The sequence below is a fragment of the Mastacembelus armatus genome, chromosome 8 (genome assembly GCF_900324485.2).
Source record: "Mastacembelus armatus chromosome 8, fMasArm1.2, whole genome shotgun sequence".
Classification (NCBI taxonomy): domain Eukaryota; kingdom Metazoa; phylum Chordata; class Actinopteri; order Synbranchiformes; family Mastacembelidae; genus Mastacembelus; species Mastacembelus armatus.
Genome location: NC_046640.1, coordinates 10,488,432 through 10,502,303, shown reverse-complemented (window position 1 = coordinate 10,502,303; position 13,872 = coordinate 10,488,432). Strand labels below are relative to the sequence as shown.

At 41.2% G+C, this 13,872-nt stretch overlaps 1 protein-coding gene and 1 non-coding gene across 3 annotated transcripts in view; one reads left to right on the top strand and one right to left on the bottom strand.

The window, feature by feature from the left end:
• gjc1 (gap junction protein gamma 1) overlaps positions 1 to 12,355 on the top strand; it is a 33,043-nt gene extending 20,688 nt beyond the window's left edge. Inside the window, exons 1-2 of one of the 2 annotated variants that reach the window (XM_026324688.1) lie at positions 3,650 to 3,953; positions 9,340 to 12,355. In XM_026324688.1, the coding sequence (XP_026180473.1) occupies positions 9,394 to 10,845 (1,452 nt within the window). In that variant the 5' untranslated portion in view covers positions 3,650 to 3,953; positions 9,340 to 9,393 and the 3' untranslated portion in view covers positions 10,846 to 12,355. Of the gene's footprint in view, positions 1 to 3,649; positions 3,954 to 9,339 lie in introns of those variants that run through there. The other variant, XM_026324687.1, reaches the window with a different exon arrangement.
• Positions 1,465 to 1,536, bottom strand: trnac-gca (transfer RNA cysteine (anticodon GCA)). The gene has a single exon. It is a non-coding gene; the product is annotated as a tRNA-Cys (tRNA).
• Positions 12,356 to 13,872: the final 1,517 nt, after the last annotated feature.

Here is a 13,872-nt window from a genome sequence, read left to right as displayed (position 1 = left end):
ACTTGTTGTCAGTGTAACATTACAATTTTATGTCTGCTGCCATGTTAATATTTACACCCCATGCATAGTTTACAGCAACAGTTTCGTCTCTAGGCCCTGACTGTAGAAAAAGTATGCAGAGTCAAGAGGTTCATTTACTGGTAGGAGACGTGACTTAAGTTCCCCCCATCAAATAGTTTTTACCCTCTCGATGTTGTTGCAGGATGCCGAGTGTGGAACATAACACTAATAGCCACTCGTCAGTGCTCAACTCTGAAAGAGAACGATTTCTGTAACCATCATGCGAAAAAAGATGACAAGAACATAAGTGACAAGTCTGTCACTCAAGTCTCTTCTTCAAAGTGCTCTGATGTTTACTGGATGACATGCTGTCATGAGACAAATTATCTTGGCTTATGCAGACAGGCTGAAGGATTATGGGCATTAAATAATCCCAGTCTCCTCAGCCCATCTATGAGCAGTCTGTTTCATGACATGCTGATATATGCATACTTTTTGAAAGCTGGTATGGGAAATAAAAGGCTTAGATACTTGCAACATATGTACTTGTATGTAATCCATATTATGACACACATTTTTGTGCACTTTATATAATTTTATTACTGTATGAACAGTGTAGATGGAAGCTCAGATTTACACATTACTATGGTTAAAAATGTGCCCAGAGATGATGTTTTCTATGGGACATAACAGGATAATATTCTACATTCAGTTGTGAACTAAGTCTTTGCCTTTTTATACCTATAATCTGGGAACCTTGCAGTGACCAAAAGGGGGCTGTAGTTTCTTTTTCATACCTTGTCATCTCTACTGGTTGGGAACATTTCAATGATCTGATCTCTGATCTGTTCTAGCTGAAAGAGACAGAGTTTTTACATTGTCCATCAGAATCAACCAACTGCATCACTGACTGTTGCCTGTTCAAGAAAGTCAGCACATCATCCCATATATAGACAGTAACAACACTTCATAGATATTACCAGTATCTATATATTACACTCAAGACAGATGGGATCATAATGCTCATTTGACTGAGAGCTCAAGTCCTTTAAGATACAGTAAATGTTAGCAGTAATGATAGAACCAAAGTCATACTGTGTTGTATGATGCTAACGTTGTAGTGCCAGATTATACTGTAGCTCAGCCTAAATGTTGTTTAGCAGCCACTCTCCTGTAAACCAATAGATCCAGATGCTTACAAGAGTATTAGGGGAACTTTATTTCCATGTACATGTACAGGGGCTGTCTCTCATATTCATATGATATACCATTTCCATGCAGCACACATGAAATATGAAGTGCCATTGTAAACACATGTCCTAATTTATTTTGTTGTTTTGGAGGAGGGGGAAGCACCCAACAGGAGCACACTCAAATACATCTTGTATTTAAGATGCCTGCTTTTTTTTTAATAGAACAGGACACACTTCAGTTACGGCTTCCTCACCTGAAACTTTTACCCACAGGGGGCACCCAGACTTAAACTGAGAACCTCTTGATCTGCAGTCAAATGCTCTACCACTGAGCTACACCCCCTATGTCAAGAGTAATGATTGATGAAGACTAGAGGTAATTCTGCATTATATTGTGCCCTACTAAATAAAAGTAATCAGTCATGTGTACCCATATGCTGAAAAAAATGACATTACAAAAGCTTTTAGAGTGTATTTTCTTACATATTAAGTTTCAAACATAACGGGACTTTTAATCTGCAATCAAACACTCACAGCTCCATAGATTAAAGCTTTTACCCTTTCCTTCTTGGCACTTACATTATATGGATATGTTTGTGCCCATCTTGTTCAGTTGTCTATAGAAAAATACTCAGGGCTGATAGAAATCACTCCACAAAACTACCAACATCTAAGGGAGATGAAAATGTCAAATTCTTCAAGATCATTACCAAGATGACACATCCAAAAAATAGATGTCACTACTCATCAACTTCACATTAATGAAAAAAGGCAAATCTATGATAGCTGTACATTAAAGTAAAAAGAGGGGGAAATTGTGACTTTGAGCGACATGATGTGAATTTAAAGAGGATTTACACTCTGTGATTTCTCAGCGTATGATCTGTGAAATTTGGTGATAGCACATGGTCCGCTCAGAAGAGAGAGATAAGAAAAGAGGCTGAGATAGCGTGCGGTCCTAATTTGGGCAACCGTGGATTTGGACAATATCAAATGAACATCTTTTATTGACTGTGGCGTTGCATGATTGTGACACTCTGAGAGGGCATGAGGGAGACCGCAGAGTGATGGAGTGAAGAGGCTGAAAGAAAATGTGAAGTATAATGACGAACCGCAAACTACAGTGTAAATATATGTATATACATAATGTAGAACAGCACTAGGATGGTCAGCATCAGCTCATTACCTGGATCTTTCTCAACCGTTTCAGGGTTTACAGTTTCCTCTCATGACTTTTCTAACAGAGTTATTAGTGTTAGGCAGCTATTGGTCTTCTTTTAGAGCCTCAGATCCTCTGGCATTCATAACATGCCACATGCTGGCTATTATGAGACTCAGTGCCAGTGGGCTAAACTGTGCTTTAATTATCACCCAATTAATACTGGATTTTGGAGTTTTTGTGACAAATACTGAAAATGTCTTTGCATATACAAATACATTATCCTGAGCCTGATGAGCATCCCATGAATTCATTTTTTTATTCAAGAGTTATGGCAAAGGTTTGTACTGAGCTGGATGGTTACATTTTTTTTCACAGATACTTGTTCTGGTCCATAAAGAAAAGTAATGAGCAAATTAATTTTTTAACTTAATGTTAGCAATAGATTAAAAGTCTGAGGCTCACTACAGTTGTTATAGTTCATTCTGGAGAGAATATGAGTATCACATTTCATGGTTGATGATAATTCAGTCTGTACCAAAGCAGCCATCCACAGACATTCGTAAATGTTCTCCAGGAGACAGACTATATGACGGGAACACTGTAACATATATGTGCATTTCTGTTCATTTCTGCAGTGTCTTGCTACTTAATTGGCTGACAGGTACTGTACATTTTATACCAATAATAACATGTTGTATATTAGTGTCTGTGTGCGTGGAACAGTCTGATCAAATAAACCAGCCTCAAACTGCAACCATACAGAAAGTGTTTCATTTACAAAGATGTGCGCTTATATGCACATGAACTTGTGAGCAGAACACGTGATAATGGATGGATGGGTAACACTAAGCATTTCAGTCTTGGGGACTGCTGCATCACTGCCATTGTGGTGTTATGTAGCCCTACTTATGTGTCCAGATGTTTCAAAATGTTTCTGTAAATTCTGTAAAATTAAAACTTTGCAATAAAAAAATGCAATTTATATATCTGTGATGCACTACAACAGGGTAATAAAACACAAAGACCAGAATTTTAATTGCTACCCTTCCTCACTGGAGGGCAGAGGGCTCACATAGTCAGTGGACTCAGTATCCTTTACGGCCAAAAACCCTGCACTTCTCTGTCTGACATATCACTGTCTGCTGGTCCCAGACTTCCCCTCCCTTCACCCCTCCAAGGGGTATTAACCCCTCCCCATCTCCTCATTCTCATCATCACCACACATACAAACACACACCCATCCCCACCCACAACAATGACCCAGTTTGGAATGGATGAGGGGGTAAGTGAGGACCATTGTGAGTACCACAGTGAGGGAGGCAAGATGCTCTGCCGCTCTCATTCCTCTCCCTTTCAGGAAGAGTTCACACTTGGTTAAGCACACACACTGAGACTCTTCAAGAGAGAGGTTGACCGTGGAGCTGTGTGTTTTGAGTTTTTTTGTTGTTGGGATGCTGTAGTTGCTTTCAGGCCAGGGCTGTTCGGTGTCTGCGAAGGTTCAGGGGTATGGAAAGCAGGGTAAGTGAGACGAGGAGACAGAGATGAAGGGCCTCAGATTGAGAGACAAAGGACACAGTACCTGGCATCTGGGTAGTAGAGTAAGTATGCTGCTCCATTACTTTGCTGCTTGTATGATGTCTGTATGTGCTTGTGTTTGGTCTTTGTTCATTTGAAAATGACTGTGGTGACAAAGAAATTAATCTCTCATTAATCTCAACATTTGTGAACTGATCAGGTCTATCAAGGAGCCAAGTCCCATCCCACTTGACCAAAGGACAAACATTAACCAGGTCCTCCTTGTGAGAATTTAGTATTACTAATGTTAAAATGGTCATTTACATAAAATCTTTTCCAACATACAACTGAACAAAAAGCACAGATGCACACAGAGAGGCTGTTCCTGCCTCAGAGATTCTTCCTGTAACATATGGAACCAGTTTAACGTTGCGCTTCTTCCCTTTGGACATTGTTAATGAGGGAATTTTTAGTTTCCCACGAACACAGAGAGTAAAACAGAATCCGCCTCCCTCCTGCAAAATAAAGAAGAATAGCTTGTTCATTCATTTCAGCAAAGACTTCTTCATCTCAGGAGTCTCTTGCAGGCTGGGGATTACATTGGACCAAACAACAAAATATTTATCCATTTCTGTTTTTATCCAACACCATTAGGTTTAATTCCTTTATGTCTTCCACTCCATGTTTTATGAGCCAGAGGCCTGAACTATGGTGGACTGTCTACTCAACGCTTTGGAATTTATAATTATTTGTCTTTTGTGCCCCTGTGCATTGACCGTCCTGCAAGTAAGTTTCATGTCTGTGTTTGTGTGTGTGGAAATACACACACCATAATCTGCTAGAGGTTCGTCTATGAAATGGATATGATTAGCAGCTCTGATAACCTTCTGTTTGTGACCTCAACTGCAGTCGCTCTTGGCATGCATGGTTTTAATCACTTCAGGGACTCTTTTCAACAAAGTTGCTACTCAGAAAAAAGGCAGACAACCAGAAAATGTTGATAAGAAATCCATTTTTAGCCTTGCTGTTTCTTTTTTTTGGTGATGTGAATATTTCTGAGTGCCTAACAAAGGAGCTTATCCAGCCCCTTCAGAGGGGGAGCCATAATTTAAGAAACCCCCTATGCATTATAAGCTGCACATTGGCCAGAGATCAGTTCCCCAGAGCGCCACCATAGCGATTATCTCTCTTGTATCATGAACTCATGAGCAAAACCAGGTGATATTTGTATGACGAAATGTTTTGCTTTTACATAGGGTCGCTCATCACAGTCGTGACTTAACCCAGGGTGTTACTGTGGACAGATGTCTGGGCAGCTACTATATGAGCAGATTAGTTCTGTGCAGTCTGTGCGTGGGACAAGGTGGATGCTCAGAAGGGCATTGGTGAAGCCTCAGGATGCCGCTGGCAGAGCAGAGGGAGCAGGCAATGTGGCAGTGACTCTAAACAAGGACAGTCAGAGAAACCTAATAGAACATGCTCAGAGGCCTCTCATAGCTGTCTGATTTATTATTGCGTTTTTATTAGCTGAGAAAGGGCACAAATTTTATCCATAGATCTTTTGTTGTATTTTTTATTGTTTTTTTTTTCATGGCAATAGTTTTAAAACGACACAGAGACCTCTGACTACATGTGCACAATAGATTGTGCATGAGTTTCCATTAATCTCAATTCATTTTTAGATGGAAGGTGTGTCTTTTTATATGTTTAAGCTTCAAGTTAGAAAACTTCAGCAAAAACAATTCTTTTTTTTTTTTTTGACTGCTCTGGACTACTCCCAATTAAATTTTCATTGAATATTGTTGAATTGATGAATAGTGTTGCTGGGATTTTGTTACTGCAGCTGAATGGTTTAATGATGGTGGATGATGGAGCCAGTGTTTTTCAATTGGGAGACAGCAGGGAAAGCAGAACGCCACTCATTAAAAGCTGAACCCAAACCACACGAAGCAATCATAAACACATAAAAGTGTAAAGTCTAAATGAGGAGTGCTTTAAAGGCAGCAGTCCATCTGCAGAGTAACAGGAGCAGGAGCTGAACCAGCCTTGGCAGAAGAAAGTGCTGATGTTTCTATTAATGGATTTATACCTTACAATCTTTTATGATCACTTTAAAATCACTGAGAGATCTCATTGAGAATTAGCCTGAGGATCAAGCAGACCGAGGACATGCTGCCGAAACCTGGACTGGCAGTCACAGTCCATATGAGAAAAAGTGTATCTCTGCAGTGACTAATGGAAATTAAGTATAAAAATTTTGCTTTGAACAGAACATATATGAGTACTAATTATCCATCCATCAATTATCTGTAATGCTTATTTCAGTACTAATTATTTACTTAATTAGGTGTTTTTTATATCATACCAAAGGTTTGGTCTGTCCAACATGTGAGTAGGTGACATTTCATATAACATAAAAAATGTAACAAGCTCACACAAACCTAAAAGAGAAACACTGGTCACAAATTTTTCAAAATATCTTAAATTTAGTACGCCAGCTTCATCCCACAGTCCAAAGACGTTCAGGTTAGGTTAAATGGTGACAAACCAGTTGCCTATAGATACAAGAAGTTGTCTGTCTATACGTATCAGTCCTAGGATGGACTGGCAATCTGTCCAGGGGGGACTGTGCCTTCTCTCCAACCCTGGGATTGGCTCCAGCAGCCCTGTGACCCTGTAAAAGATGCATGGTATAGTGTGTAAATACACTAGTTCTTACTAAGTCAAAGGGAGAAAACTGATGGTGGTATATGAAACCATTGTCTGGTGTGGCACAAAAATGATAAATGATGCACAATTACAACATCAGTCCACCTGCGGTTGTCATGTGCACAGGTTGTTTGTCCTGTGGTGGGCTCAGTCCCTTCCCAAGCCCTGGAGCTCAAATGAGGGGATCTCTTCACTGATACTAACTGTGAATGTGATGGTCTGTTAGAGTCACAGTTTGAGGTTTTGGAGAGTTCACACACCACAGCTATGTTGTGGGCATCGTTGTATGACTCGTGATTACAGTGATGACCTTTTGGGTTAACAAAGCTATTGATCCTGAATGTGTTTCCCTTTTAAAACTCATCAGTCGTCTCCTAGTTTATAAAATCACAATGTAGTTCCACCTGAAGGGGTGTTGTGATGGTTTCCTTCTCAGTCTTTAGCCCTAAAGTCTAGTGTTTTTGTCTATGTTTTCATGTGTGACATGATTTCCACAAATTTCCGGGATCCTCTACATCTAAGTAATAGAAAGCCTGTCTGCTTTCTCTGTGTGGAGGCTGACTCAGCCCAGTGACTTAATGCACAGAGTCAGCTTCTTACCCCTAACTGCCCCACTAGCTCCCTAAGACACAAATTGGATGAGAAAGCAAAAGGCCAGGTTATATGTAGCTGACATAGTAGGACTCTTGAGCTCAGGCAGCTGTGTGGCTGAGCTGGAGCATGTCTCCTGGTCAGGGTGAAGTGTGGCAGTTCACAGTGCATAGACCAAACACTGTAGTTTCTCAAGACACAAACGTGTTAAATAGAGGCTGTGTTTATCACACGCTAATGTTATATTTTTAAAAACTATTTGTCACTTTTTTTTTTCAAGGAAATATTGTCTATTGTATAGTCTCTGACCACCCAGTAACTGGTTATTACAGACTCTGTGCAGCAAATTGTTTTTTAAGCCCAAAGAGCTTAATTTGAAATTCCTGTGGCGATTCCCAAATTATCAGAAGTACCAATTATATTTGAGTGTAAAATATATCCCAAAAATTAATTGGCACTGGGTCGAAAAAGAAGTATATATAAACTAAAGTGTTATATAGGCAAAATACACTTTGAGACACTTAGGTGTTTGTAATCTGCACAATTCAACATGAATCTGCTCCTAGATTAAGCAATTCACATTGGTCCTGGACATATATTATATATGGGTACAAAAATTGTATTGATATAAAATACCATAGGATACTTGTTAATTAATTAATTTCATTAATTAATTAATTATAAATGAAAGTCAAACAAGACCAAGACAAATACAGTACATAGAAAAACAACAGTAAAAAAAACCTTACCAGCATATTAAATCAAGCCGTTTTGCAGCTGACTGTTTGTCTGGGAGTGAACCTGGATATTATTAGCTAAAGGACAACTATGCAGCACATTAAGAGTTATGTAAAGAAATGCAATGATGTCAGGCTGAACACAACTATGGAAAGACTGTGGCTGCTTCCTTACTCATTTGTTTGTCACACTCAAAGATTTTCTTGCAATGCAGGATTGTGTGCAGTTTGGGCCGATGTCGGTAACACATGCACACACACTGGAGTGTGAATTTGCACACAAAAGATTCCCGACATCAGCCTCCCGTGTCCCAAGCATGTCCTTATATGGTCAGAGAGATCAATACTCAACACATGTTTCATTGCAAACCTTCTTTGAAACATTCCCACCCTCTCTACTCCTATTGGAGACACAAAACAGAGGGCTGGGAGCTCCTGCTCATCTCAGGCAGCTGTGTTTTCCTTCTCACTGCAATTCCAGCTTCTCATACTAATCTCTCAACCTGCTTGGTAAGGATATTGTCCCTGGAAGCCCTTTAAACCCCAACCTAAGCTAGTATTCATGGCTGGATTTTCCTCTCAGTCTAGCTGACAATAACCCATACGCTGAGGCTTCATAACGGGGAAAGTTCTCTGGAAGTGTCATATTCATCCCCTAAAGCTGCCCTGAGGGACGGCAGTGTTTGGGTTCAGCTCCACTGCCTGAGTTAATGTGGGTCTGCTGTCTGACTCCAACGGTTTGTGCCCAGCCACCTGCTGATTCTACTGGTTTGGATGGACTGCCTGGAGCACAAGGCTAACCTACATTAGCAATATGTCCCTCTTCCTGAACTGTGCTCAAATGCACACACACAGATACAGCACAGCATAATGGCATTTACCTCCCAACCAGAACAAACCAGTCAAGTTCATACAATCCTGAAAACTGCACCTCAAACAGAAGAAGACTCTCTAAGAGGATTTATTTCTTCAAAAAGATATAGGCTGTTAAATAAAGCGTGTGTGTATTTGATGATAGCAAATTCCCTATTTGGATTACTTCCCCTCCTTCTCAGTGCTGCTTGATGGTATTTTTTAATACAGATATCCACTTTCCACCCATGTTTGCTTTTCTAATTCCCTAAAAAGCCCAAACCTGACAGCAGCCTCACCGAAGCACTGAGCTCTGAATTCAGTGTGTGTGTTTTAGCTGCAAGAAGCTTCAGATCAAAATAAGGATATATTGATTGCCTGAGTTTAAAGAGGAACACTTGTTTTAATTAAGGCAATTGTTACGTCACCTTCTTTCACTTCTTACAACTGAACTTGCAGAACTAATAGTATTTTTTATTTTAAGAGAAAATAAGAAATTTGAAAACTGGTTGTCAACTCATACTCTCTTCCTGTCTTCCTTTCTCTCCCCCTCCATGTTCCCCATCTTTACTTTCTCCAGAGTCTGTGAACAGGTGAGAGAGGGACACTGTCTGCCCCACTATCCAGCGACACCATGAGCTGGAGCTTCCTCACGCGGCTGCTGGAGGAGATCCACAACCACTCCACCTTCGTGGGGAAGCTGTGGCTCACCGTGCTCATCGTCTTCCGCATCGTTCTCACTGCCGTTGGGGGAGAGTCCATCTACTACGACGAACAGAGCAAATTTGTCTGCAACTCGGGTCAGCCAGGTTGTGAGAATGTTTGCTACGACGCCTTTGCACCTCTATCTCATGTGCGTTTCTGGGTCTTCCAGATCATTTTAGTGGCAATGCCTTCTCTCATGTACATGGGCTATGCGGTGAACAAGATTGCACGGCTAGATGAAGCCAAAGGAGGAGTTGGATCTGCTGCAGTGAGAACAGGTGGTGGGGGCTACACACACAGGAAGCCCAGGAAAATCTGCTTTGGAGCACGACAGCACCGAGGCATTGAAGAGACTGAGGAGGACCAGGAGGACGATCCTATGATCTATGAGGTGCCTGAGATTGAACCCCCAAAAAGGCCACGGGATCCACTGCAACCCACACCCAGACCCAAGATCCGGCATGATGGGCGCAAGCGTATTCAAGATGAGGGGCTGATGCGGGTCTACATTTTGCAGCTGGTGACCCGCACAGTGCTAGAAGCAGGGTTCCTTGCGGGCCAGTACCTGCTGTATGGTTTCCGTGTGACTCCAGTGTTCGTGTGCTCTGGGAAACCGTGTCCCCACAGTGTTGACTGCTTTGTTTCACGGCCTACAGAGAAGACCATCTTCCTACGTATCATGTATGGTGTCACTGTCCTATGCCTCACGCTCAATGTTTGGGAGATGCTCCATCTGGGGATTGGCTCCATCTGTGACATCCTTCGCCGTCGCCGTCTCCCACCTCAGGAGGATGAGTACCAGTTAGGGTTGTTAGGCACAAATGGCGGCGTGGAGGGCTCAGTAGGGGGTACAGGGCCAGAGGTGGGTTCTGAGGGAGGGGTGGGTGGTGATGGGGCTGCTGATTATGTGGGTTACCCATTCTCATGGAACACCCCATCAGCTCCACCTGGCTACAACATTGTGGTCAAACCTGAGCAAATGCCCTACACAGACCTTAGCAACGCTAAGATGGCGTGCAAGCAGAACCGAGCAAACATTGCCCAAGAAGAGCAGCAACAATTTGGTAGCAATGAGGATAATTTTCCTACTGGAGGGGAGGCCCGTGTGGCTCTAAACAAAGACATGATTCAACAAGCTCATGAACAACTGGAGGCAGCCATCCAGGCTTACAGTCAGCAGCACCAGTCAGAGGAGCAGCTTGGGGACAACCAGGATGACAAGCCTCAAAGTAACATCATCCAAGCTCAACCTCAGCCACAGCCTCAGAAGGAGCGCAAGCATAGATTTAAACACGGGAAAGGTGGTAGCAGTGGAGGAGGCAGCAGCAGCAACAGCAGCAGTAGCAAATCAGGAGAGGGGAAGCCTTCCGTCTGGATTTAAAACCAGAAACACTGACATGTATTGAAATTATGTATATATGAGAGATTGGATGACAAGCTGTTGCAATCTCTCTTGGACATTTCAACACCACGGTGCCTTGCAGAATCCTTCAAGCTGGAGAAGATATGTGTTTGTGTAATAAGGTGTGTAACAAAAACAGTGATATTGCAGCTGACAATTTGTTTTGTCTGGGCTATCACTCTATCTTGAAACATCACACCAACAAAAACTGTTGTAGGCTACAGTGTCATTTACATGTCTAAGTCACCTCCAGTCCTATGGTAGATTATCGACCTCTGTTGTCTTGCTTTCTTAGGGATTTGAGCTTTGGAAAATCACTGAATCATAATGAGTTCTGCTGCAGATCAGATTGGCCCCAGATTTGGCTTAGCTCATTTTCTGGCTGCTCCTCTGCAAAGACAGTGACTCCATTAGTAGAGTGGCACCCCATTCTTGGGAAATCAAAATACAGTGGTATACAGTGGTATAGAGGCACTCCATAACAACGTAAATGCAATAAAACAAGTCGGTGGCAGCACCTAAAGCTGTGTGCAGTGAGAACGTGACCTTCCTGAAGGCTGTGTCCTGTCACTCATCATCTGTGTCTGCTTTCTCTCCAGCATCAATCACAGCATTGTGTTTCTGTGACTTTGCATTTAACCATGCATGTTTCCTGTGTGTTTTTTGATAAGAGTGCTACACCAGCTGCTACTCAGGAAGCAAATGAGTACAGCAGGTGGTTTTTTATTCAGTCTACATCACAGATTTTATGTCTTTTTTTTTTTATAAAGGTGCATACACAATCCAGTTTTTTACCTTACACTTCAGTTTGTCTTTGGCTTATGATGGCTGGTAAACAAGGCTGCTCAGTACTTCGCTATAGTCGCAGCTGCCTTATAGAGGACTGCCCCCTGGTGGTTTCTTCTGTGGGGCTTCTTTTATTGAGGAGTATATGCCAGTTGCCAATGCTTCCTGCATCCAGCAACACTTCAACCAGCTCTCGTGTTTATTTTCTTTTTTCTTGTGATGTTGACAGTACGTCTTCCCAGCACTGCAGGTTTGGTGTTAGATGCACAAGGCTGCAATATCACCACCTTGTAATGGAAAAGGTTTAAAGCCATTACAATAAAATAGTGAGACCAAATACTGTTTGTGTGATGCAAGTGTCAGTGCCAAGATTTTCATCCTAGGCTGCTATGAGGCCTGGTTGGTTGTAGCTTTGGAATACTGTGGCCATGCTACTCCACTTTTGGGAATATGCCTATGTGAGACCAACCCTTTTATAAAAGTCACTTGTTTTTTGCGTTACAGTATATGTATGGCTTTTTGGAATGGGATTTAAAATACTCCCAAATGGAATACATTTTTAGGTTCACGCCGGTGTTTTATATGAAAACAACTTTTTCTCAATGACATTTTTTGTAAAATAAAGAAAGTTTGTTGTATGAATATTTATGGTTTTTGTGTTTTAAATTGCCTTCCAATTGTAAAAATATGAAATATGGCATAGTATATTTTTATAAAATGTTGGCTATACAGTGACTTCATGATATAAATATATATATATATATATATATATATATATTAAAAAAAAACAGACTTCTCCTTGTATGTTACAGTATTTAATGTATGTAGCAACACTCTGGGCTGTATTTTATTTAACTGTGTTACACTTTTTCCAGCATTGCTCTGTGATCAGATAAACTGTGTGTAGAGACCAACTAGCTGCTGGAACCAGTTAGGAAAAGGACAAAGTGTTAAGTTATTCAAACCATTCTCTGCTTTTTGAGTGAAGCTGTACACCGTGACCTGGCCTCTTTCACAGCAAAATTTGAATAACTGCCATACATTAGTGCGCTTGAGCAGAAAGACCTTCTCTAACTGGTTTGTGGACCAAGAGGCTCCTCGTGTCTGTTCAGAAAGCTCAGCAGGCAGATTTGAATCAGCCAGTCCCAAGAGCAATGAGTGACAATGGCATTTGAGCAAGCGTTACACAGGAACTGAAACTGATGTAATCTTCTCTTGTACTGGCAGCTGAGGAAATGATAAGTGAAAAACAAAGGTATTCTTCACAGATGTAGGTGTGGTGCTGCAGTTTGCAGGTACAGTAGGACTGTACAGATAATAACAGATAGTCCCCTTGTGATAAATCTCTGTGTGCCCATAAAACGCACTCTGAGAACTGAAAGTGGTTGTATCAGAAGAAGTCTTTTGTGGGTCTATTTATCAGGGATACCACAATGTCCACCCACAGCATCTGTCTATGTAAAACAGTGTCTGTGTTCAATTGGAGGATTGCAGTGAGACCCTACATCTTTCTTATAGTCACCTGTGTGGGATGTGACAATAAAACCAGTGGTATTACCAGTACAAATTCTGATTCATACATGCATTTGTGTGTTTGTGTGTTTTTATATGCCTTTTGTAAAATGTATCCTTCTTTGAGTGTCATTCTGGTTTCCCCTGAAAAGAATTTTTTTCATATTCTTTGATGAATACATTTGATTTGCATGTGAAAAGACATATTTTCCTACAAAAAATAAAATGGAAATACGTATTGAATTACGTCTCTGCATCTTTTGTTTTGGCTCCACAGCCGAACAAATAAAAATCAGGAAATAAAAGGCTTCCCAATCTTGAAACATTGAGCTTTGTCTCGTTCTTGTTGTCAGTATGAGATGTGTGCTTGATGATATGTGTGCTTGATTCGGATTGGTGGAGAGCAGGGGGTGCCTGCAATCCTATCAGGAGAATTGCAGTCGCACAAAGTGATGTTATGTCACTGGCAGGAACAACACAGGAAAAAAGAGAGAAGTCACTCCAGCTCATTTCGTGTCATTTTGTTCACCACTTTGGCGGATGAGTTGGTGACTGAACTTCACCTTGTGATGAAGGAACGTCTGAGTCTATGAGGCTTCAAATGAAATGACTATTATGAGTTTAACATTTGTTAGAAATAGCTACAGACTTTAATCTTGTCTGTGATTATCCACTGCTCTTTCATTTGGGAATTGAAAATATGAACAT